Raw genomic sequence first — 26,635 nt, forward strand, 5'->3', positions numbered from 1 at the left:
ATTTCACATTGTGTTATTATTTAAATAAATTTATTTATTTTAACTAATATTCTACACGGATACCTAACCTAGTATTATATATGTGATGACTTTTTAATTTATGAGATCGGATGAAAGGAACATATTTATGGAACTTCGAAACCTTCTTTCTTTTGTTGACGGTAACAAGAAACTAATTTATTATACAAGAAATCCCTATTTATAAACTAAACAATCAATGTTTGGCTCACACTTGAAAACTAATTTGAAATAAAGTTCAAGTTATTCTATAAAAGGAAACAAAAATGAGAAGGATGAGAAGGATTTATAGCTACATAAAAAAACTCTTCAAAAAAATAAAAATAAATAAATAAAAAATCATAACTCAAAATTTAATAAAAAAACAAAAAGTAAAAACACAAAAATGTTTCCGCCGTCTTCCTCGTTCTTAAAAAAAAGACACAATGTTGAGTGAAAAAGACCATTGTGTTTTGTTTATCTTTTTGTTTATCTATCTATAATATATATAAAAAAAGACCCTAAAATCCCGCGTGTCGCGATGTGGTCGCTCCCCCCTTTTATGGAAGCCACCAGATTGCTTGATTTTTAAATGGAGGTCTCTCGTTGATTTAACCCAAATTCAGAGGTAAGAGTCTTACCAAACCAGATAGCGCTTAAACGGGTTATAACATCTCATTAAATTAAAAATTAATCTTACCAATTATTTAAGTATGGCTTATATGCTAAGTTCTGCTGCAACTAAACAAACTAAGTTGAGTATGGCTTATATGTCAGGTTCTACTGCAGCTAAACAAGCTAAGTTGAGTATGGCTTATATGCCAAGTTCTGCTACAACTAAACAAACTAAGTTGAGTATGGCTTATATGCCAAGTTCTGCTGTAACTAAACAAACTAAGTTGAGTATGACATGTATGCCAAGATCTACTGCAAATGAACAAACTAACTTGATTATGGCATGAATGTCAAGAATCTAATGTAATATATTGTAAATTAGTTAATAATGTTTCTTTATAAGCAACGTGGTTGATATCAGGGGTGCCTTCTACATTACCGTTTTACGCTTCCGCAAATTACTTAATGGGGTGTGACATATATATATATATATATATATATATATATATATATATATATATATATATATATATATATATATACACATACATACTTGGGAGCTAAGGCGAAATGCTGCCGAATTTTTCTTAAACAAACAATCGTGTAATGCATATTCATATATGAGATAAAGTATTCAAAAGGTTGGTTTAACAGCCTACGCTTGTAAATACCTAATCCGCTGCCCAAACAATCTTCTAATATTTTCCCGCAGCCTGAAACCCTAAATTATGTTTCAGTTGCATGATCATGTCTGCCGATAAAAACTGGATTACCAATCCAAGCATTAGATCAACTGAGTATCAGCAAGGACTCGAGTTTTTTATCGAGATGTGCAAAAACCATGTTGATAGCAGAGGCCTTGTAAGATGTGTGCGTGCAAAATGTCAGAACTCTGAATTAATACCTTACAAAAATATGAAAGCTCCTATGTGTGCATATGGCTTTTGTCGGATGTACACTGAGTGGATCTATCATAGCGAAAGTTTAATTCCTCCTTTGCACATTCTTTAAGCAGCTTTGTTCAAGAACACTATTGGTAGATGATATGAAGAAAGTAAAGAAAGACGTTTTTTTGATATTGTGCAAGTTAGCTGAAGGTTATGTTGCAGAAGAGGCTCTATCATTTTGTTTGATGTACCTTCCAGATGTTCAAACTCGGTTCAATCGCCCCGAAAGAAACGAAGATGTCGTTGTCGAGAAAACTAAGTTGTGGGTGCTTGAGTCTAAATGTCGCCCGGCTAGCGCAAAAAAGATTAAATATCTTACTATCAACGAAAAGCTCAATTTCGAATAGTTTGTCCTCGATAGCTGTCAAGAAGTTAGGGATTATATGAAGTAAATGTTCCTTTATTTAACCGTTAATAATATGTTAAGTACTTTCTCTTTTTTTATTGGGTCTATATTTTTGTCATCAATGTAGTGAATTCAAATATGAACATCCCCAAGATGATGTTAAAACCAAATTTTCGAAGTGGTTTCTCGAAAAGGTAATCCATATAATCTGCAAAAGATTGAGCGAGACCCCCAAAAGAATCTGCTAATGGGTGACATTGAATTTGTGATCTCAAAGCGATATAGATCGAAAAAGCAAAGCAAAAGGTCATTATAATGCCATGGGTGGAAAGGCTAATTTAGAGTTAACAAAGAGCAAACACCCCCCCCCCCCACCCCCCCGCAGTCAAGGAGACAGGTGAAGAAAATTGGAAGAAAGTTGTCGACCTTTTCAAGACCGAGTCACATGAAAACCGGTCGTCGGTCAACAAAGCGAATCGACAAAAGCGACAGTACATAAACCGGGGGGGAGGGACGACATCATATAGCAGCTATGGCTACAAAGATGTAATGCTTTATATTTTCACTCACACAAAAATTATATATTTAGTGTATGATCTAATATTTAATGTTATACAGAGTCTGAACGTGCTCCAAGTGTTTAACAAAACTCATTGTCGACGTGATGGCACTTTTGATAATGAGGTGGCAGAGCGTCAATACGTATGTATTTATTAAAGTATATTTTTCAAATATATTTATACCTATCTATATTAATCATCTGTTGTATATTGTTGTAAGATATAGAATGAATTAAGGTGAGAGTTCGAGGAGCAAACCGAGCCTAATAGCGAAGGTGAATTCGAAGAAAGTAATGAGCCGATTTCAAATGTGGTCGGAATATTGAAAAGGTGTTGGGTCCTCGACGCGGCTGCACGAGAGGTGTCGGGCCTAAACCTTCTATAGCCACATCGTTGAGTGTCGCGGATCAATGTGAGCAGGAGCAGACACCACAACCATTCTTTACACCGGTATATATATATATATATATATATATATATATATATATATATATATATATATTATGTTGGTAATTTGGTTTCGGTAATTTTGACCCATGTTGGTAATTAATTATTTTTTTTACTTATAGGCTCAACTTGATAGAATTTTTAGCGACCCGGAATTTCTAGCTCGCATTTCACAACATATTGCCTTGGCCTCCTCGAAAAAGGGATCAAGAAAGAATAATGATCTTTTGGACCAAGATGACATGGACGAGGAAGAAGAATGAAAATATTTTGGACTAGCTACTCTATGTTATGTTTAAACGGTTGTTTTGTGTTTTATCTTAACTATCTAGATGATGTTTATATAATTTTATGATATCTGTGTATGAAATTTTTTGGAACGATTGATTGAATTGGAATTGTGTGTTTTAGTTGTGTTGATAAAATCTGCAGTTAAAAAAATTGTAGAGTTGAATATTAGTCTATTTAATCTTATTTAAACCCATTTAAAACACTAGAGTTTTTTACTTAAGATTTAATATTTTGTTAACATGTAAATCGTACAAGTTATATGGTCTTCAAAACCGAACTGGCCGGTAAGATCCAATGACCAGTCCGTTATGAAAATATTGAAATTTCAAAAGGGCCGGGGTTGAGGCTTGCCAAAAATATTAAAAAATAAAATGAAATAATATAGTCTTGTAAAATACTAGATTATGGCATAGAGAAGTCCAGGAAAAAAATGCCTATGATCCTCGTAAAAATTTATAGAATATGTTTTAAAATGATTTGGGTGTGGGTAAACTGTGGCCATGAAACCAAGTAAGAACATATTTACGTGGGTTTGGATCTTTATTCCATTATTTTCTATTTCATACAATTAACAACGTACGTACATGATGATCGATGACATTGATATAGTAATTTATTGGTAAGCAAAATCCAGTACTGCCAAGAGCTATTTATCCCAATGATATTGGTGAATTCCCCTCAACGAAATGTGGAAATGATTATAGTTTAAACCACACTATATATATTTTATTAGCTTGTCAGTTTTGCTAATGTATGTTTGAACCCAAGGCCTTGTATATTGAGCCTATTGGGCTGTAAGTAATGAAGCATATGCATGCCATGCTTCCCCTAGAAATAGGGAAGCATTGACATGCATCCATAACCTTTTGCCATACTATTGTACTTATCCATTTTACTAACTCCTCTCTCTCTCTTCCATTCTTTCCACTTACGGTAATAACAAAACGACTCCAAGATCCGAGATCTCGGTTGCTTACTAGTGATTTCCGTTAGCTATAGTAAGTGAGATTGATTCAAGAACTTGTTGTTAGATCTGGTGTCGGGACCTACAGGTTGAAGATCTGAGATGTGATTTTCTTGATGGATAAGTGAAAGATGAATGTTGTTAGTAGGGTTTGGCCAATATGTGAAAAGACGATTTTGACCCTAGTCCCTACTCTTTTTGAAAGCAATAATTAATAGGGCTAGACGCATATTGGAGAGTAATGTAGATGTCACGGGTCAAGTGGGCTATTTTTCAAAATAGGGTTGCAACATTTTCCGGCCTTTTCATTGCAGAGATGCAAATGATACTTTACTCTAAATTCAGTTAAGCAACGAATGACACCTAGAATGGCTATACGGCGTCCATGCATAAGAAAGAAGAATAAGGAGGAAAAAAACCTAACATATATCTAACCGTAGGATATAAACATCGACTTACCAGTCCAACCAAACATCAAATCCACAAAATAAACCGGATCAAAAACATTCATCACTAATCTTAATGATAGAAAAACACGTGTGTTTTTTTCTACTCAAGAACAAGCATATCTACTAATTTTCTTTCTATTATTCCCTCTTTTATCTCCCTTGCCCCTTCTTCTTGTTCTTCTTCTTCTCTCAAAACTTGAGGGACACAAATACGTAGGTGAAACCAGAGTCTCCACGTACTCGAACGCTTGCATTTCCCATACAAAGTAAGATTATGTTGAAATTGAAATGTTCAACGTTTTATATGAACCCTTGGAGGCGTCATAGATTATGACATTCTTCGAGCAAGGACTCCGCATAAGGATTCTTTTATTCTCTAAAATGCAAATAGCGTAGTAAGGATAAAAATCATGCAAAGGTAACCCAACCAACTCAAAGGAATACATTATAGACCATAGGTTCTGTTCCTTCATAACCCACATGTCGAATTTGTTAGTAGTGATTGGCTTTAGTGAGCACAGGCATCCATCCACGGTACCCAAAGGATTCAACCAAGCCCCCCTTCTAATCTCAAAAGGTGGATGCATCTCTGAAATAGCCATATCTTTAACATTGACGGCGATCAGCACGCTCCTATTATTTGCAATCCAGTACAAAAATCCATTTACAAAACCACCCACCGGATACTCAAAGTCAATGAAACGACAGTGCTTAGGCAAGCTCAATCTACTCCACGATCCCTCTCTAAATAATTATAAACATCAAAGATATTGAACTGCGGTGCGCTGGGGGAAGCCATGTCCAGCTACCAGGAGGGTAGGCTGTCTAATGAACTGCGGATTCTCCTTGCCCGGATGCAGCCGCGCGTCGAGCTGCTTTGTCGTGAAAACGACAAGTTAAAAGCAACTCGGATCCAAGAAGTGGCTCAGGCGCGGGCTGTCCGGGAGGAGAACAAGAGGCTTGCCGCAGTGGCTGCGGAAAAGGAGAAGGCCTTCAAGGCCCTTGAAGTTGAAGTTCAGGCCCGGCTCGAGGCCCGTTCCAAGGCTGCCCAAGCTGTTAACGAAGAGCTTCGGCTGGCTAAGGAAACTGCACGGAACGCAACTGAGAGGGCCACCAAGGCTGAAGCTGTTGCCGAGCCTCTACGCATTGAGAATGAGGAGCTTAAAGCCAAGCTAGAGAGGCTCCAGCAGGCTCATGATGCCTTGGCTATGGAAGACGCCAAGAAGCTCCAAGAGATCTTGGACCAGAGGGGCGTGCTTGACCACACTGAGCGGAAGCTAAAGGGCGTTGAAGAGGCTGCTGCTAAGGAAGTGTTGCTCGCCAACCTTAACAAGAGTGAAGCCGAACGAGCCCGTAACCAAGCTCAAGCTGCCCTCCAGGAAGCTCTGGTTGCCAAGAAATGGCTTTTACGAGAAGCGTTGTCGCATGTAAGCTTAGCTTCATAATGTCTTCACGCTTTTCTTTATACTTAGAAAAGGTTTTGATACTTGTATTTTGTTTTGTAGGTTGTGCATCGAGTCTTCACGGACACATCATATGACGATGCCATGAGCGCAGCCCTCAACGCTTCTCATGATGATGGGGAAAAGGCTGGCTTCCTGCTTGGTCTAGGGTTCGTTGAGAAGGGCATCCCGCCTTCCAACTTCCCTTTATATGATGTGGATACTGAAGCTGCTTATGACCAAGCAGTGAACCAGTATGCTGCCTTCCCGCATCCTGGTTTTCCTGCGTGGAGGTTTTCCTCATCTTAGAAATTTTCTAAGTGTTTAGAATAAGTTAACCTTTGAACATGGTAGATAATAGGTTGAAGTTTTGCTTCCTCCTTCGTGATTGTGCGGGTAAGACCGTCACTTGCACTTAGTAGAATGACTAAACTTTACCTATATCTCACCTGCGTGGAGGTTTTCCTCATCTTGTTAGAAATTTTCTAAGTGTTTTAAGTTAACCATTCGACGCGCGGTTGTCAATAGGTTAGTAAGGTTTCCTCTATCATGATTTGTGTGGTTAGGACCGGCACTTTCATTTAGTGGGATCACCAGACTTTACCTATAACTGACCTGCGTGAAGGCTGTCTTCATATGTTTTTTTGTGGTTACGCGGGTTTTGCCGCCTTCCACACGCAACGATTTCTTTACACTTATTTATGCGGTGAAAACCGGCATCAGTGTTGAATAAATTAACCGTTCGACGCGCGGTTGTCAATAGGTTTGTTCAGTTTCTTCTATCATGATTTGTGCGGCTAAGACCGGCACTTTGATTTGGTGGGATGACCAAACTTTACCTATGACTGACCTGCGTGAAGGTTTGCCGTTTTTTGTGTTTATGCGGGTTTTGCCGCCTTCCACACGCAACGACTTACTTCCCCACTTATGTATGCGGTGAAGACCGGCATATTAGTGTGGAAGGTTCATAAGTATAAATGTAAGACCATCAGCATCAATGTTCTAAGGAGAATCATTTCCATTAGAAGTGGCTCTGGGCCTTTACAAGTTTGGAATTGATTTACATGCACTGTGTAATTGAGCTCCCTTCCATGTTGTTGGGATGGGAGTGCCATCGAGCCGATATGCACCTGGTTCGGGATCTCGTTGTTTACGCAGTATGTAGTCTCCAACATTGAAGCTGCAGTTTTATTCGTGTTTTCCCCAACTGGGGTTCTATACGCATTAGCCTGCTCATCGTTCGTTACGCCACGAGGTGCGCGAGCGTCCCATCTCTGACAAATGCTTCGACGATGTCCTTCAAGTCTGTGCATTCTTCTGTGTTGTGGCCTTTTGTCCTTTTGTCCTTCAACAGATCAGCGTTGTGACGCTCTCGGATTATTGGAGCCTTTGGCCACGGGAGCCTCTCGGTGTCAAATATCTCGGTGACGCTTTTGGTGAGTGGCGTCCATCTGGAGTTATGGTACGACGACCGCATGTTATCCTTTCCGCGTAACCGAGGTTGCGTGCCGGATGAGGTGTCAAAGTTTACCCTTGACTGCCAAATGCCTAGCTTCCTCTTCTTGTTCAGTCGGGCGGTAAGGACATTGTTTTCTCTTGTTTTCTGGGTGTAAAGGTTTGTGCTCTGAGGGAGATCTCTACCCAGTTGCTTCTCCGTTTCCGCAAAGCGTTTAGCTGCTGTCATGATGGCATCCCATGTGGACGGCATGCCATCTTTACCCGTTAAGGTGCGGATGAGCTCTGGGTCTTTCGCGCCCTGGATGAAAGCAGCGCGAACAAGATCTTCGCTAATAGTGCCCAGACTTAGTTTCTTTGAATTGAAGCGCGTGATGAAGTCTAGTAAAGACTCATCTTCCTCTCGGATGCAGTTGAGGATTGTCCATTGCTCCTCGGTATATTTTCTTTGTTGACTGAAAAGTTGGCTGAACTTCTGATGGAAGTCTGCCCAATCGTAGATGTGGTGGACTGGTAGACGGTCAAACCACGCTCTGGCTGCCCCAACAAGCGTCATTTGGAACATGTAACACCACGTAGGTTCCGTCCAACTACTGACGGTTGCCCCCGCTATGAATCTGTTCAAATGATCGTCTGGGTCAGATATACCATCGTATGTGCCGATGTTGGACATCTGTTTGGCACTTTTCGGGGCGATTGCTTCCGCAATGTCCCTCGCAAATTTGGACGTTCCCGCATTTGCAGCAGTTGGTCTGAAGGTTTTGGAGAAGTCACGTGGGTTTCCACCCGCGTTTTTTGGTTTGAAGGTTTCTCCAAAATGCCTTCTCGGTGGGGAGTCCGTTTTCTTACGCTTCCCTTTCGCCCTATGACGAGGGTTTGCGTCACTATCGGATTCCTCCGAATCATCGTCCAGGTATTCGCCGAATTCATCAGCCTGTTGGAGTGAACGTAAGCGTTCATCCAACTCAGCTTGGAATTCTTTTTGACGTGCTTCCGCCCACGCTTTAACTTCATCGAGTGTTTGGCGGGGGAGCCTCGTCCGTTGTCTCTCTAACTGGGTATCGATGAATCCCAGTGAAAGATTATTTACTGCACTTGCCCCAGCTCGGGTAACTGGGGTAGTGTTCGTAAAATTTGTGTGCTCGCCGGTGTTCCTCCCAGTAGCTGGGGTTGTGGTTACCGGGGTTTCTTGGTTACTCCCTGGCCTGGGGACCTGAGTAACATTAACCATCTTTTCGGAGGTTTTGAAAAAAAAAACTGAGAATTAGTTCTAGCTTTTATGCACGGATGGCGCCAATGAAGAAACACTAATCGACCCCGGGCAGATTACGGATAATCTGGGGGTTAAATAGATGTTTCCCACGAGGGGTTAGATCCGGCGAAGATGGTTCTTCTGATAACCTGCAAAACAGACACCGTGAGCTCGTCACTGAGAAGGGGGGGTACCTCCTTGTGACCACCCTCCGGCGTGAGAATCAGACTAGATTGCTCTTGAACATAAGTGTATATTAAGAGAATGACTAGAGCAGATATCAGGTAATATATCAAGATATGAGATATATGATAAGATCATACCATTCCAAGGTGTTGGAGTATTTATAGCCGAAGGTAGGTTTCCAAGCAGGTAAAGCCGGCTGAATAGTGTTCCTGTTCTGCCAACTGTGGGCTACGCACATGCCATGCTGGTGGTTGGTGGGTAGGCAGCGGCTGATAGTGACCAGGCCGGCTGTGTACTATTCCTGTTCCACCAACTGCAGGCTATGCACGTCCTCCGACAGGTTGGTGAGTAGGCAGCGGCTAATAGTGACATACAGTACAAGAGCATACTGCTCGTCATACTGTTGTCAGTGAGCTGTCGTATCCTTGGTCAGATCTTTTGTCCATACCTCGTCAGGTACAGTACAAAAGATCCTCCAGTATCATACGGACTGGCTCATTTGGGCGGGAGTGTTCCCGGCTTTGTGCGGGAGTGTTCCCGGCTTGCTCATCTCCTCTTCAGGTGACATTACTGAATTATTTAAGAGTTAAGTGCCTTGTGCGTGTAGCCTTGCTGCGCAGGTAACCTTCCCTGATGGCTTGTATCCGCAGCTGCGGGAACAGGCGGAGTACACCATTGGGAGGCTTTTCCTGCGGGAACAGCTTGCGTACTGCGCGTAAGGACGTCACGTCTCTGAGCATGGTGGGTCCTGCGGGCCCAGTTGGTTTCTGCGCAGACGTCCCTCTTCAAGGGGTTGCGAGTTTAGCCTTTGCGCAGACGTCCCTGTTGGTGAGTCTTGCGGGTTCAACTGCGCAGACGTCCCTCTTTGAGGCGAGTCTTGCGAGTCCAACTGGGCTCTGCTGGGACCTTACCTCTTCAGATATCAAAATACTTTGAGAACCTAACAATCTTTAGGTCATCCGGGGAGGCACCATAGCCGAACCCATGTGCATCTCTATGATACCCACTAGGTGGACGTGGAAGTTGTCTGGATGCGCCTGTCAACGGATTGTATACGATGAGATACTCTGATATTGCCAAAAGGACTAGCCCATTCAGTGTTCCAACAACAGTAAGCCTATAGGGACCGGTATGCAAAGGATGACAGCGATCGACGACTATCAAATTAGACGTGTCGTCCATCAACTTAAAAGTGTCATTTAAGGGGAGAATGATGCTTTTGCGTGATCTCAACTTCATAAAGTTTGGTTCCCTAAGCCTGCGATACCAGTATCTTGATAAACACCGGAATCGTAGTAAAGGCTTTGCCGAAAGCCGAGCAGTTATATTGCAAATAATATCATCAGGTATGTGGAAAGCAGTCATGTCTATAAACAAACAAACAAAAAACAAGAAAATCAGCAATAAAGTTGTTTTTGTATGATTATATATATATTTCTTTTATTCTTTATAAGGCTAGCTATGCAAAATTAGCCAAAACATGTGTACTAGTTCTGGGCTATAACCTATATAGTTTTTATTAACAAACATAATATTAAACCACGGATTGATGAAAGGTAATGGGATTACGTACCTGGCCGGAGTTGAAAACGAGACAGTAAAAAGTTGAGGTGCGCCGATTATATGATTGAATACGTATGTATTTATATTTAGGGTTTTTAATTCTATCAAGGACGGTATTTGAGTTAATTTTAAAACACTTGATTTTCGGGAAATAAACTAAAGTCACGGAATCGGCTTATTAGACACGGCTGTCAAACTTCTCTCCAGGGTTCACGAAGGAGGTGGCTGGGGGTTCAATGCTAAATTTTATCGGAGGTCGATCATGCTAAATGAGGAAGATGTATCACCTATCTAGGTTATATATTGCATATATATTTATACTAGCTTACACGGGTTTATTTAGGTTTTTTGTTAATATTATTGTGTGTATATAATTTAATGGAATGAGAGTCCTTACATAATCGTCGATTTTATTTAATTGACCAGTCAAACATAATTTTTTTCATTCCCTCACACTAAGTAATTCCATTCACCATGTCATTCTTACATAAATACACTATCTGAGTTCATAATTTAAAGAATGCCCAAGAAACCTAACAACAAAAACCTGATAAACCAAACCTTTAAATTTTCTGCTATTATAGATCATTGAAGTAAAAATAATGTACTCAAGCATGACAAAATCAACTGATTTGTGTGCAACTCTATAATGAAGTTAGATCATAAATTCTAAACGTGAGTGTGTATTATGGTGTGTATATTAACGGTACAAAGTGCTCATAAATTCTTCGCGGTCTTATGAACGGTATTTGAGAAAAGCTCTGAAATCTTGAGCTTGAAAGCAACTTGAAACCCATCTAATGGAATCTAAAATGATGGAACATGAGATTAATATTTAAATCACAACAGTCGTAACATCAAAATTCATTTACATGCCAAAAACTAATTTGGCTCGTTAGAGAGAAAAACATAACCAAAATAGTTTAATAAACATGTTTATAATATAGGCCCGTCTGGTCAAAATATGATTATTGTTTCAATCCGCGAGTGCAGTCAACAAGCCTTCCGATCAACCCATGGCATATTTAATTCATGCCAACAACTGTTTTCAATACCATAAGTACGGATTAGTTAGTATCCGTAGGCGTGTTATCACATATATAAACTAATAATATGTACAATAACATGATTTTTTTTACTAATTTAATTATGACATGTTGATGATCGAAATAGGGGACCGTCAATGGCTATTTCTTTGTATATAATAATAATTAGCTTTAGAACCCGTGTGATGCACGGGAAGCTCAAAAGGAATACAATTAAACTATAAATATTAAATGATTAATTAAAAAAAACATATATATTGTATCAAATTAAATATTTTAATAAGTTCAAATTATATTTTCTAATAATTGAATAGTCATACGAATACGTGGAGCATTCTCACATAATTTCTTTATAATCACGAAATAGATGCACCTATTGATTTATTTAAGTTGTAATTATATTTTTTAATGGAATAACGAATTCTAACAAAAGATAATGAGATGTTCATTATAAATGACATAAAAACATAACATCATATATAAAATTAGCATGACTAAAACACGCTTTTATTTTACAAATTTGAAAGAGATTGATGCTAACTTCATGGATCCATGGAAGTTGAATGAATACGTGAGAATAAATTGCTAGTCATTCATAATTTTTTCCTGTTATTATCTTCTTAGACTTATAAATATCGTTCACATTCATCTCCTACACTGAAAAGTGTGTATAAATTTATTTAATAAAAAAAGGTACATATGATTTTATTAAAGATATAAGTATGTTTATTATACTGACATAAATACTCCTATATTTGTAATCTCTATTATTTAAGTAATTAGTTATTTGATTAAATGATGAATTGATATATTTTGATTACACTGACATAAATAAGTTTTCATTAAAAATAGAAAGCTAATTTGAGCGGAAAATTTTGGCTAAGAATGAATCTTCAACTGGCATGCGTCCCTAGTTATTTTACTTTATTAGAATAGGTAGATAATAATAATAATAATAATCTATCTATTCTAATAAAAGAATACATATTCTTGCCACTTGTCAATCTCTTAGCCATTCTCATCTTTTTTCAACCATTTTCAATATATGGTCCTTATCTTTTAAGTCATTTCAATATATGAATTCAATATTTTTATTAAATGCAAATCATAACCGATTCATTCATTAACATTAATGATGAAATAAGAAAATTAGAAAATATAAAAATTGAAGTGGCAGGCCTGTTATAATAAAATTTTAAAGTAACAGGTAATTAAAAATTAAAGAAAATAAAGGTACATAATTGTCGAAGAATTTGGATTTGTATGGTAAAATACAAATTGTTTTAAATTGGGATTCGAGCAGCAGTGCATAATTTTTATATAAGATTGATTTCAAAATTGGATTTAAAGTTTTCTCATATGCATCAGGAAAATATGTATTTTCTTAATTTTCTTCAAATATTTTGTATAAATATTGCAAACATGGATAATACCTATTATATATCTTGAACATTATCATTATAATCCATTTGTATAACTGTTTACTCTATGAACTATTTTTATTTATTTATATGACTTTTTTGTGTAGTATAAAGGGTTTAAGCAAATAAGAAAATCAATATTTAGTTTTCATATTTTATTTCATAACTCAGACTAAAATGCTTCAAAAATATATATTTTATGGATTGATTTATACTTTTTTTATACATTAAATTTAATATGTCTTATAAGACAAATTACTTAATTAAAAGCATTCAAAATGTTAAACAATTAAAATATGTTTCAATCCAATTCCACTATTTTTGCTTTCCAAAAATCATTTAGGATATTGAAACCTAAAATATTACTTTTCATAAATTATTTACATAATTTTGATATTATATTAACTTATTAATTTTATTTTTTATTCAAATACAACGAACTAGGGCTGTGTTAGTTTACATGTTGGTTTGCACATTATTAAAGTGTTTATTATCGTTTATATTCAAAATAATAAAGCTATACACTTTAAAAAAAATTACATTTATAACATTTATTTTTAAAATATGGTATAAAAATTCATTAAGATTCATATCTTAATTATAATATAACTTAATAAAAATATTTATTATTTATATTTTTATTTTAATTTTTATTATATGTAACTTAATCTTGCTCCTCACTACATTTCAAGGATATTATATTTTCATTATTTTTTTATATATAAAATAGTTAGTTTGGTTAAAAGTTATTTACCATGCTCCCATAAAATCTGAAATCTTTGCTTTTTTTTTCTATATGTTGTTAAAATATATATATATCAATTAATTAAATATTCCAACAACTTTCTATAATATTAACTAATAACACGGGATTAGTATTCAACATTTAAACATTCCTAATCCAATACTTTCAACTATTATAAATAACAATTGCTGCATTCACGTTATGCAACTTTAAATCTTCTAATATTCTGTTAACTCAGATTAATCACTGTTTTTTGAACATGACTTTAAGGTTAGTATGTCTTTGTCATTTTCCTGACTATAACATTCATACGAAATGAAATAAATTAATTTGTTATATTTTAATTTTTGGTTTATATGTGTTGCTTGATTGTGCAATTGTTAATTGTAAAATATAAAATCAATTAAAAATTCTTCATACATAGAATATTGATGATAACAAATATATCAATATCAATCAATTTCAAAAAATCTAAAGGGTGATTATATTATCAAAGTTCAGGTAATCTGGGTTTTGGGATAATCATGTTTTTTGGATAAACATGAACAAATGATCTCAAATGACATCATATTAATTGATTAAACTGTATGATATTTTATGTGTATGAATATTTTTTTTGTTAGTTTCATGGATACATTATCATTTATCTAAGGTTGTCATGTACGTACTTGAAGAACCTTACTTCTCACACAGAAGAGTTATAAGCAGAATTTATATGTTACCTTATCAAGAATTACAAGCAGACATGGATTAAAGATTTTGATTTTTGATAAACAATGTATGTCATACAATCACAAATGTAGTCTATCAATACAAGTAGACAGTAATTTTATTATAATATTTTTGATTAATCTTAATTATGTAATTTCTATAATTTTAACGTAAATTGTAATTGTATTAACAATATATGATTATTTTGTTTTTGTTGACTATATTTCATCTTATGATTGAAGTTTAAATTTTCATCACTCACACGTGCAATACACGGGCCTCAAACTAGTAATAATAATATAGTAAAATCATCGTCTAGAAAATCACCAAAACTAAACGGAAATGAACTAAGTTAAACATGCACATTGATTTGCTTTTATTAGCCACACTCATATATTGTGATTGTCTTTCATATGAGGTTTTTTACAGTCACGTATGACATTACCTAGTTTGAGAAATTTGGTAATTTTAGTAAAATCAGAGTACATAAATTTTCTATGTAGTTGTAAGGAACAACTTTCTTCTACTAGCATAATTGTTAAATCTGATCATAAAGTGGTGAAAGATGCACAAAGCCCACTCCCAACCGACTCATGACCAGTCTCTTCAACATTTCGTCCTTCAAGTCGTTGTGTAGAAGTATTAAACCTGGAGTTGCAACAAAACGAGCTCGAGCCTGCAAAATTGGTCTGAGTTGCGATCGGTCTCTCTTCTAATATATGTTAAAATATGATGAGAAAAAGTACACTCTACTAAAGCACTAATAGAATCTCTTCTAAATAAAACAATTTAGGAGACTGCAAGCATTTGAATTAAATATTACGCGGACTTTGAACCATTTGACATGTTCAACTTGACCCATATTTGACATGATTCCATATTTACTGAATTTAATCAACACCTCCAGTTAATGATAAGCGCAGAAAAACACGAATAAAACAGCACAAAATACACATTAAACCAACAATAATTATCATTCAGTTCCCAGTGTCATTTAAAAGGTTCCCGGTGTCAACAAGAACACATCTATAATTACTATATAAGTTTTCCAATTGTACACAAATCTTTCAAAAATGAAAGAAAAAAAAAAGGTTTGTAAAATGATTAACAACATAATAATGTGCATCTACAACCAAAGTTGCAAATCAACATGCCTAAAGATTCCCGGTGTGTAAAGAATTTGACTTATTCTGTCCAAAGAGCGGGCCAAACTTACTATCTACTTGCTTCAATCTCTTTGGATTCCATCTCAGTCACATTGTTTACAATGGTTTGAATCTTTTTTGACAACGATTGATTGTGTTCTTCAATGTGCTCAAAAATCATTTCCAGATGTCTTTTATAGGTTGCTGATCTTCGTTTCTCTATTGCTAGTTGTTGCGATAGCTCCCGGATCTTATCATGCTCATTCTGCAAAAAAAAAAAGATTAAAAATTGTGATAAATGGGATGTAATCTTATTACATATTTTTGAAAAACATCATATTGTTAGAATAATAATTTAATTTTGATATAGTGATTTACAACCGAATTTACAATATATATTCGGCAACTTTTGTCCAATTTGAACAGTTTCCTCTTGAGCAAGCACCTAGTGGTAAAATATGTGTTAGGTTATAAATTATAAAATATCATATTATATATTAGTTGTTTTCATTAAGTTATTCAGCATTTTACACACCATACTTTCTTATTCATAAAGTATTCTATTATAAGTTGATGACATGAATGATAGGATAAAAGATCCATGTAGGACTTGGTATAATTGTTCAATTTAAGTTTAGCACTTAATTATGTAAGCGTGTTTAAGCCTATGTCTAAGCAGATGCATACACTATTCAGTGTTCATATTAAACTATAAAATCTCATTATTTTAAAGCAACGATGAGAATTAAAGCTTTGAAACTAGACTTGATTCAATGATTAGTTGGGGAATGATAAGAAACAATTGAGGCCTGAGGGTTCATTAGCCCATCAACGCGTACAACCGTGATGAGGCGTATACATAATGTTCTTACTCATTTTATAAACCTGACGATAACCAAGCATAGGCTCTCAAATCTGATGATAACCAAGCATGGGCTCAAGTAACATGAATGAATGTGGCTTAATATTCAACTTTTATTCATCTCATTGTTTATCAGTCACTAGTTTCCTTCATATGATTAAGTTCTAGAACTATATCTCCATAATTCCCCTCTTATTCATCTTAAAATTCTCAAATAATGCCCGGGCCACTTCTATATATACAACCCTACTTCAATAGTTCAGTTCTACACCTAAAGGTAACAAGTTAGTTATTAAACAGATAGCCAAGCATGGAATTAAACAGAGTATTAGACAATACATACCGGATATTGGTCATAAATCAAATCTTTACGCCCCTTGCCAGGCGTCAACGGATGAGTATGCTCCTTAACAAACTTCGTGATCACCCATTTCCCCGAACTCACTTTCCTAACCAAAACCATCGCTCTACAACCGACCCGCGTTTCAGCCCGTTGTCTAACAATCTTCTCCCGTTTATCAGGCGTTCTAAACCCCTCTTTATTACAAACAAGGGCCCTTCCAATGGCGGTCCCATCACGTCTTGACCTAGATAACTTGCTCACACGGATAACAAACCCGACCCGTGAAGCATACGCATTGTAAAACGCATGTGCTGCTGCTTCGGAATCAAACTCCTGCCCGACATACGGTTCTTCAACAACAATCGAGTTGTTGACCGTGTGGGCCCCGTCTAACGCAAACTCGCCTCTTTCTGATTCATCTTGATCGATTTTAATATCATGGTTATTGTTTTGAAACATGGCTTCAACTGAACACCCTACCATACCATCTTCATCCACTTTTCTGATTTCCATGTCAGCAGAGTTCAGTAACACCTCACTGCTGACATCATCATCAACCTCAAAATCCACTGAAACCATTAAGGATCAAAGTCAAAATCAACACAAAAGGCATCCCATCACAGATTCATTCGACTCTTCGATTGGCATTTCATTGATTTCAAGTTCTATGACTATTCTACTTGTAACTTCTAATTGCTTATTTATTCTACAAACTTCACAAATTTTACACTTTTAAGTTTCTCTTCAATAATTCTAGAGGCTTTGATTCAATCAACTTCAAGTTCGTTCGATTCTGCATGTTTTGTTCGATCAGTGTTTGTTCAATTCTACAGGTTTTACTCAATCGTATCCATCTCTGCTCTCAATACTCAGTCAGACTTTTACTTTTTATTTATATATTTAGTTTTCTAGGTCAAATACTCGAAACCCGATTAACTCAACCCCGGAGAGGTTAGAGTGGGGTTTCGGTTCTAGATTCAAAATTCTCAAACCCGGGGAACACGACCCGAATAAGAGCCCAAAGTAGACAATTGGAAAGTAAGTGTATTGTATCAGCAAGCATTAGAATTTCATAAAGTTTTCCCTTTTACTACTAAATAAATCAATTAATCAAATACAAACAAAAATATCAAATTAAATGGGAATTAACGAATTATTGTTTAACCAAACCCTAATGTTTGATTGGGTGCATTTATTTGAAAGAAAGATTGGAGAATTGAGATGGGTTTGCATTGAAATCTAGGAGAAGAGAAGAAGGAAGACTTACTGTAAACTTGGAATTGGAATGATGATGATGAGAGGGTATTGATTGATTGGATGGAAGGCGAAGAAGAATAGGTCAAGGAAGGCGTGTGTTAGATAGGTCAAAGTGGTTTGAGCCCAAAATAGCCTCTGATGATTGATGATTGCCGGTGGATTTGGGGAAGGGGTTGACCTTAAGTTTCTACATATATATATATATATATATATATATATATATATATATGATGTATCAATTTTTATTTTTTATTTATTTATTTTTATTTTCAGTAATTCTTTAAATGGGTTGCTGGTTAAATTCATTATATTAAGGTACACTCGTCTTTTGATCTGAAAAAACCCTAACCTAATATCAACGCCTGTGAACACTCGTCCAAAGGCGCGACAGTGTAGTGAGATAAAACTCGTTCTGTTCAAGAATCCAGCTAGTGAATGTCACCTACTCGCCTAGTCTCCCATCATCACTCGGCGTTGCTGAAACTAAATGTTGGGGGGTATGAATCGAACTTAGGGCATATGGAACATCAAGTCTCTCACTTACCACTCCACTCCACACCAACTCATTGGCGTATCAATTTTGATTTACCTGACAAATGAACACATTTAATAATTATTAGACTATGTTTTATGTGTTGTGGTTTGGTTACTTAAAGTCTCGAGCTTTAACTAATTAACCATTTAACAAGGATGTTACGGTTTAAGTGGATGTTAAAATAAATGATTGACCGAAATTGGGTGGGCGCCGCCTTTTTTATCCTCTTAGGTGTCACCCATTTGATGAGTGGGTCAGGTGGGTGACACCTAAGAAGACAACTTGGTTTGGTGGCGGGTTAATATGCGAGGTGGCATGTGGGTGGCTCAGCTTCATCACCTAAAACACTTGTCTAAAAGAATAAAAAAATCGTTACTAAATTCAAGTTCCGGATCAATAATCAAACACGAATAAAACGATTAACTCTCGTTTATATTAATCACATGTGGAAACAATTGTTGTATACAATATGTGTTAGAGACGAGCTCGGTACCGTACCGGTACCGAAAATACCGATCCCGAAAATCGCCAAATCTTCGTTCCGGTACCGGTACCGAAATATTCGTTTCGGTACCGGGACAGTACCATATTGAAGGCAAAAGTTTGGGAAATACCGGTACCGTACCGATCCCAAAACTCAAAACTTTGGTACCGATTCGGTACCGACGGTACCAAATCTATACCGATTTCGTTACCTCTACCAATTAACAAATGGTAATCCCTGATATGTGTAGCTAAAATTCACACTATTGTTCTTTGTTCAAATTCATCGAATCATCGGCAATCTTCATAAGTAATTAGCTTGACGATTATGCTTAACGCACGGAATAAGTCGTATCATTCAATTAGTGGCTTAACAAGACGATGTTTTGCTTCATTTATCAAACCCACTTTGTCAGATGACTCTCACAGGTACCCAATCCATCCATCTCAATTGCTTAATTACTCGATACATGTCACGCAAACACACCCAATTAACCGTTTACTGAACTTAATCCAGGCCAATTTTACGTCAACAACCCACTTTACCTTCAAGCATTTCGTCGAACACTTGGTGGGCATTAAAAAACCTGACCTTTTTAAGGCAATACGGGACACCAACATCACACGCGTCATCTATACGCTGCGTGATTTCAGAAGGCAAACCCAAATTCGAGGTATTTGAAGTTGATCCGCCCAAGAAGTACAAGTGGCAGACAAAGAAGAGGCTCAAGTTGAAGAGGAAGAAAGAGAAGAAGAAAAGAAAAGCTGCTAATAAGAAAGACCCCCGTCGGCTCATCGTCAAGGGATCGAAAACGAAAAGCCGGTTTGCTAATGCTGGAGAACGAATCAGATATAAGCTCGAAAAGGTTTTCTTGTTTGTGTTAGTTCGCCAAGAAAATGAACATGTTCGTGTTCGTTTATAAATGAACTGTCACGAACGAACATAAAGTAATGAACTTGTCACGAACATAAACGAACCAGCATAAAGTAACTAGTTAAAAGTAATGTGAAAAGCAATGTTGTGTCTAAAAAGTTACTAAATCTAGATTAAGTTGTAATCGGCCAAAAAATTTAGATGAATATATTAACGAACATAAATGAATGAACACAGTCGAATTAATGAACGGAAAAGATATGTGTTCATGCTTGTTTGTTTAACTAAATGAACAAAGTATTTTGTTCATGTTCATTTGTTTATTAAGTAAACGAACATAAATGAACTTCACCCAAGCTGTTCACTGAACGTTTAGTTCGTTTATAGGCCTATACAAAACTAATCTAGACTTTCTCAATTTCCAAGAAAACGCATTGTTTCTTTAAATATCGCAAAAAAGTTATAGTCTTGGTGTTACCTCCATCACAAAGTTCAAGTGTGACATTGAATCGATACAGTTCATTTGCCCTTAAAAGTCAAAATCACACCTTTTTTTGAAGGGAGGGAGAATCTTTGTGGTTATAAGTTATAACACTGCCATAGGATCAAAGTGATGAGAATGTAATAGGAAATGTACATATTCATCGAGTGTTTTGGTATTTCAGGCAAGAATCAAGGAATCTTTACTAATCGAAAGACTGAAGCGGTATGAAGTTTCTAGACTTCAAGGACCAATGGTGAAACCGGTTGAGATAACAGGTGAAGAAAGATTCTACATGAAAAAGATGGCACAAAAAGGGTCGAATTATGTGCCGGTTGGAAGAAGAGGTATATTTGGAGGTGTGATTCTTAATATGCATATGCATTGGAAAAAGCACGAGACGGTAAAGGTTATCTGCAAGCCTTGTAAACCTGGTCAAGTACAAGATTATGCTAATGAAATTGCAAGATTGAGTGGCGGAATCCCGGTTCAGATAATTGGTGATGACACAATTGTCTTTTATCGTGGAAAGGATTATGTGCAGCCTGAGGTTATGAGTCCAATTGACACCTTGTCCAAGAAAAAGGTCAGCATCCTTCTTGCATTTGTTTAAATTACTTTTAGCAGTGTAGAGTTATGTTTTAGTTAACATTTTAATTGTCTGCATATGAAGTTTTCCGCTAGAAAATTAGAAATTAGATTTCATATATCTACTGATTAGTAAGAATCAATGCATGTGTGTTACTAAATCATACATGGTATAGCTGAAAGAGGAAACCATTAGTAAGGTTTCATTTATCTTCTTATTAGTAAGAATGCTAAATCATGACACGCTATTGAGGTAAAATTCAAACATCCATTCTGGAAGCTGGCAATACCCTTGTGGCCTTGCATGAGTGATAACCAAGAAGTTTGAATAATTATGAAGGTATATAAGATTCTATGGATGGCCCATTTAGGTGGGTCAATACTTGGGTTAATTCGTTTAAATATCAAGTATAAACCTAGAGGTGTCACAAAAGATTAGTTCGGGTACCGGAACCGGTCTTGAAAAGGTTTGGATCCTACCCGTAGAGTTGAAATGGGGTTGTAACCCTTTACATTGAAACCGGTTTGAACCCAGTCAAACTAGGTTTCAAACAGGGCAAACCTGAACATTTTTTCTCATAAACCAACCGGTTCCAACCCGGCCCGCTCTATTGTGATGTTTTATTAAGCTACATGTTTAATCTTTTATTAATCCATATCTGATTTAACTCTCATATTTATTACTAAATACCCTCCCCATCTCACATGTCATCCGCTTCCTCCATACATCTCCAATCCCCCTCTTTAGTATTATGATATATATAAATATAAAACATCAGTATTAACGATTTTAATATGGTTGTATTTTTAAAATGTGAGTGTTTTTCTGATGACAACTTTTAAAATACAGTTACTTTCTAATAATGCTTTCATTATGTAAATACTTTTTTATTGAAAACGAAATTCAATATGTATATAAAAGTTCATGCCCTTGCTCAACACAAACTTTCTAAAAACATGGCTTGTGTTACATCTCCAAAATTTTGAGAAATAAGCTGATCTACATCCTTTAGAAAGTAATATAAAATTGTGTTCCTAAAAGTCGGATTACTTTCATACTTTCATTATGTCAATTTTCTAATGTGATTGTTTTATTAATGACAATTTTGTTGGAAAAAATGGAATGATCTTATGACAAAATTTTCTTTGAAGAAAAGTCATGGTTTACATGATGTACTTTTGACCAATCATACTTTTTAAAAATCAACCTTATCAAGTAAAGTAGTTGGTCCATTAGTGAATACCTTCAATTTTTCTAAGAAGCTGACTAAACTGTTGGTCCATTTTGAAATTCTAGCAGTCAGCTTATCCACAAGAGAGATTGTTTCGGATTAAGGGTAGAAAACTAGAAATGTATAGAATGATGTGATGACAAGCCACTAGTGATCATTCTAGTGTCATTTTCTGTTTCTATTTTTAATTGGCCCATAAAAATGACAACTTCACTTTACATGTTCTGGTTTTCTCATTTGTCTTCTGATTCACGCAGGCGCTAGAAAAGTCAAAATATGAACAATCACTCGAAAGTGTAAGGCATTTCATTGCTATATCTGAAAAGGAGCTAGAACTATATCATAGGCACATTGCGCTTTATGGTGACCCTAAAACTGTCATTAGTGATGCAAGTGAAGGCGCATTAGAACCAGAGACGGTTGCAGGAATTGATAGCACCAATGAGGAATTATCAGAAATTGAAGATGATGACGATGTGGTCCTAAGTGATATGACATGCACAGAGGAGTCTAGTACTGACGACGACGATGATGATATGATCGTAAGCGATATGACATGCACAGTCGAGTCTAGTACCGAATCGGATTCTTGCTATGTAGAAACTTAATGTGACGCTTAAAGTCTTAACCCTTTATCAAATATAAAATCGTCATTAAGGTTAGCATTTTGTTATCATATCACTTGAGGTGGCAAAATGTGCAGGTCGGGTACGTTGTGAAGCATGTCAAAACGGGTAGGATTCGGTTATAAGTATTTAGCGTGTAAAGTATTATTATAAATATAATATTGTTTGACCCATTTATTATTTAACTTAAACCAAATCAATCTATTCATAAGTAAATCAGACAAAATTTACACCTCTATATATCAAAATTTTTAGGTATATTGGTTTTTAATGATTCCAACTATTGTCTTTTGGTCACTACTAGTCCCAACTAATGAATTGGCTACTGATGGTCCCAACTTTTAAAGTATTTGTTCCTAATGGTCCGAGACTAACAAAATTCTAACGCCGTTTGTTGCCGGAAAACACCACCTGAATACCGCAACCACCGCCAATTGGCTCACCGCTAACCACTACCACCATTTGAGCACCATCAACTGATTCCGACGATGGTTCTAGGGTTTCAGGTGACCTCAATAATTGGGGTTTTTACTAGAAAAAGGTTCCTAAATGTCCGATATGAAGTTACCAAGATGTTTGGGACGAAAATGTTGAGTTTTCGGGAAAAAAAATTGAGTTTTCCGGCCAAAACTGTTTTTCCGCGACCTGAAACTAATGACGTTAGGATTCTGTTAGTCGCGGATCGTTATGAACAAATACTTTAAAAGTAGGAACCATTAGTAGCCACATTCAGGGGCGGACCTACATAGTAGCCGTCGGGGTCCCGGGACACCAATGTTTTTTAAAATTTATTTAGAAGCGATATAGAAAATTTTTGAAGGACCCCATATAAATTATCACTTGGACCCCATAACAATGTTACAGATCTGCTCTGCTGGGAAAGATCCTTGTTTTGGGTGTGGAATGTCCCAGGTTCAAGTCTCATCCACAATCCGTTTTTTCTATGTTTTTGCTATTTTCTTTTTTAGTCAAATAGTCAATATAATAATTAGGGTTTTTTAAGTTTATAACATCAACCAGAACAGATCTGAACGTTGTTGCTCAACCTCAACTCCTCAACACTGCTCAAGCCTCCGCAAGACCGCCACCAACCCACCACCTGCCGCCGCCGCCCTTCTCAGCCACCATCCATCCCTTTGGCGCTCCTCTGTCTTCATTGATTTCTGATTTTGCCACAACTTTCAGGTAATTTTAAACACTTACTCCATAAAATAAAGATATCCAATTGATTGATTTTATGCAATTATTTACTTAGATTAGTAACTGTATGTTGTATGTTATTGTTAGATTACGACTTTGTTATGTCAAAAACTTAATTTTAAGGTTAGTTATGCAAGAATAATTGAAAAGAATGGGGAAAGGGTTTGAAGATGGGGTATTGTTATATATATATATATATACACATATATATATTATAGATTTAGAGAAGAGCCATGCTATGGAGTTAGGGTTTGAGGAGAGTAGCACGGTTTAGATCGTGCAAAAACGGTTCATTTAAGAGTGCTTCAATTTGGCTCGGGTCAAAACGATTCTTTTTTCAAAATTTTAATTTTGTTCAGGTCGAAACTGGCTTTGACCACTAAACTCTTGTTGAATAGAGTTGTAACATAATAAGTTAATTAAGCATAACTTAGATGGTCTAGCTATTTACGAGTATGAGGAATTTTGTGAGAAATGCGGTAAATATCTAAAATGGGTTTAGTCATGTTAAATTAGTAGCAAAAGAAATATTTGGAGCCCGTATTTATTTACTTTCTATTTCGTAATGGCAAAGCTTTGATTTTGCAGATGGAAGCATGTAACTTGTTCATATCATGATTGTAATGTTTTCTCTTATCGTTTCGAATGACATCGTATTGTGTGTGTTTTATTATAATGATATTGTTTTCTATTATGTTTCTCCACTCGACCCGACCCGACCCGACCCGACCCGACCCAAACAACGACCGACCCAAAAATTTGAACGCCGAAAATAACGGGACCCCGTTGTCAAAAAATCCTGGGTCCGCCACTGGCCACATTAGCAGTGACCAAAATATAATAGTTGAGATCGTTAAAAACCAATATACCAAAATTTTAAGTTGTTTGTTTTGATGTGAAAAAAGCAAGTGCACCTTTTTAAAAAAAATGATGGGAGTGATGCTTCTTGGAGGCAAAGTCAGACCATCTAAGAAGACATTTAAACCTTTAAGGCTGTAAAGTGATTTACATACATTGTTGGCCATCTTAATCATGTGTACTAGACTACTAGTGGACCATGATAGTGACTTGGACCAGAATCATGATTAGTGGATCAGATTGAAGCATGGGATGATTAGGTTTGAATCTGATTCATTACCAAATCTACATGCTACATCCACCAACCTAACTTGATGCATCAAAATGAACCTTTTAAGAGTGCACTAGATGCAAAACTTATGATTAAGTTGTTGAAATGTCCATGTGAAAAGATAGGTTTTGTTTGCATTTAAGAAGACAATATGTTTAATCATATCTTTTTTATCACCGAATCGATATTGATGCTTTTAAAAGTTAAAACTTTACTCAAACTAGAACAACTTTTCTTTATTCCCAACGTACTTAAAATGTCCACCATCACATGCACATGTCGATCTCATTTTGGTCCTCAATCTCCTCTTTATGTCATGATTAGAACCAATGTTGTAAAAGTCGTTAGGCGGTCGACTGGGGAGTTACAAGTACTCGGGAGTAGTCAGGGATTACTCGGAAAATACCTAAGGAGTACTCGGCCGAGGCAGGGAGTACTCGATCTAGGCGGGGAGTAATCGGGAAGTACTCGGCCGCCTACTCGGGAGTTTTACAACATTGATTAGAACAATAAATAGTGCACTGTTTTGTCAAAGTAGAATCAATACTCTAATTTGTATGTGTAGTTATAATTTGGTATGTTGCCATGTTGGTATTTACGTCCTTGGTTTTGGTACTATCATTTATATTTATCGGGTTTTGAGGGTCAGGGCCACATTAGATAAACAGTTCTATTACATGTCTAACGGGTTGGATCGGGTCATAAACATTTACACTTTTGTTTTCAGTTTGAAAAAATAAATAGTTATTTTGTTAAATATAATTAAAAACTCACAAGTTTGTGTGAACATCATATTAAAGATGGCGTAACTCTTATTAATTAGTTTGTTAATAATTCTAGTCCGTTTTGGCTCTAACTTCTTGGCTTATATAAATGTTGGACCAGAAGTAGTTGAAAGTAGAGCTAACTTGGTCCAGTTATTTTTGGTCGTTTACTTATTTGCATAGCACATTGATCCTAACCGTTAATTCACTTGCTTAGCCTTATAGGCCTCTACCATTGTGAGCGACTCTGGTGCAACTTGTTTTCTCCTATAATCATATCACTAATGGCATTAACATTTAAGTATTTAACATGTAATTTTTTTTTAAATAGGAAATTTTAGAAGGATAAAATGGTTTCTAGGAGAAAGAAAGGGTGGTAATAGTTTATAGGAGTTTCGTCATTTGAAATAGTGGATATCAGAATATATATAGGGGCTGTCAGTTTTTGTTGGGTAAGTTGGACAATTAGCAAGTGTTCCGTCATTTGAAATGGCGGATCTTGTACATTTTTTGTGTTTTCCGTCATTTCAAATGACGGATGTCACTTTTTCTGATCCGCCACTTTGACGGGTGGTTCACGAATCCCAAAGTAGCTTGCCCCTATATGTCAAAATGCCTTTTGACAGACATCTGTCGTTTGAAATGGCAAGTGTCCTCCGGACATCCGTTATTTTAAATG

General features: G+C 36.3%; 3 protein-coding genes across 3 annotated transcripts; 1 reads left to right on the plus strand and 2 right to left on the minus strand.

Moving 5' to 3' along the window:
- Positions 1–9,866: 9,866 nt before the first annotated feature.
- On the minus strand, positions 9,867–10,316 carry LOC143548234 (putative F-box protein At4g38870). Its single transcript, XM_077039458.1, has one exon. The coding sequence runs from the start codon at positions 10,314–10,316 to the stop codon at positions 9,867–9,869; it is 450 nt and encodes a 149-aa protein (XP_076895573.1).
- A 5,276-nt stretch (positions 10,317–15,592) lies between these two features.
- On the minus strand, positions 15,593–18,080 carry LOC143548217 (protein FAR1-RELATED SEQUENCE 6-like). Its single transcript, XM_077039443.1, has 3 exons — positions 18,055–18,080; positions 16,788–17,356; positions 15,593–15,847 (listed from the first exon to the last, which is right to left on the minus strand). Coding segments are annotated over exons 1-3 (765 nt in total). The 5' UTR covers positions 18,056–18,080; the 3' UTR covers positions 15,593–15,652.
- A 1,310-nt stretch (positions 18,081–19,390) lies between these two features.
- On the plus strand, positions 19,391–22,988 carry LOC143548235 (uncharacterized). Its single transcript, XM_077039459.1, has 4 exons — positions 19,391–19,491; positions 19,580–19,928; positions 20,602–21,003; positions 22,495–22,988. The coding sequence occupies exons 1-4, from the start codon at positions 19,391–19,393 to the stop codon at positions 22,843–22,845; spliced, it is 1,203 nt and encodes a 400-aa protein (XP_076895574.1). The 3' UTR covers positions 22,846–22,988.
- The last annotated feature ends 3,647 nt before the right edge of the window (positions 22,989–26,635 follow it).

Source organism: Bidens hawaiensis, unplaced genomic scaffold (assembly GCF_021521415.1).
Source record: "Bidens hawaiensis isolate Kalapana, Puna unplaced genomic scaffold, B.hawaiensis_p1.1 tig00014981_1, whole genome shotgun sequence".
NCBI lineage: Eukaryota > Viridiplantae > Streptophyta > Magnoliopsida > Asterales > Asteraceae > Bidens > Bidens hawaiensis.

Coding starts and splice junctions, on each gene's coding strand:
- LOC143548234 (XM_077039458.1), bottom strand. CDS start 10,316: ATGACTGCTTTCCACATACCTGATGATATTATTTGCAATATAACTGCT.
- LOC143548217 (XM_077039443.1), bottom strand. Junction 15,848..16,787: donor TGATTTATGACCAATATCCG/GTATGTATTGTC, acceptor TTTTTTTTGCAG/AATGAGCATGATAAGATCCG.
- LOC143548235 (XM_077039459.1), top strand. CDS start 19,391: ATGCTTAACGCACGGAATAAGTCGTATCATTCAATTAGTGGCTTAACA. Junction 19,492..19,579: donor TTGTCAGATGACTCTCACAG/GTACCCAATCCA, acceptor AACTTAATCCAG/GCCAATTTTACGTCAACAAC. Junction 21,004..22,494: donor ACACCTTGTCCAAGAAAAAG/GTCAGCATCCTT, acceptor TGATTCACGCAG/GCGCTAGAAAAGTCAAAATA.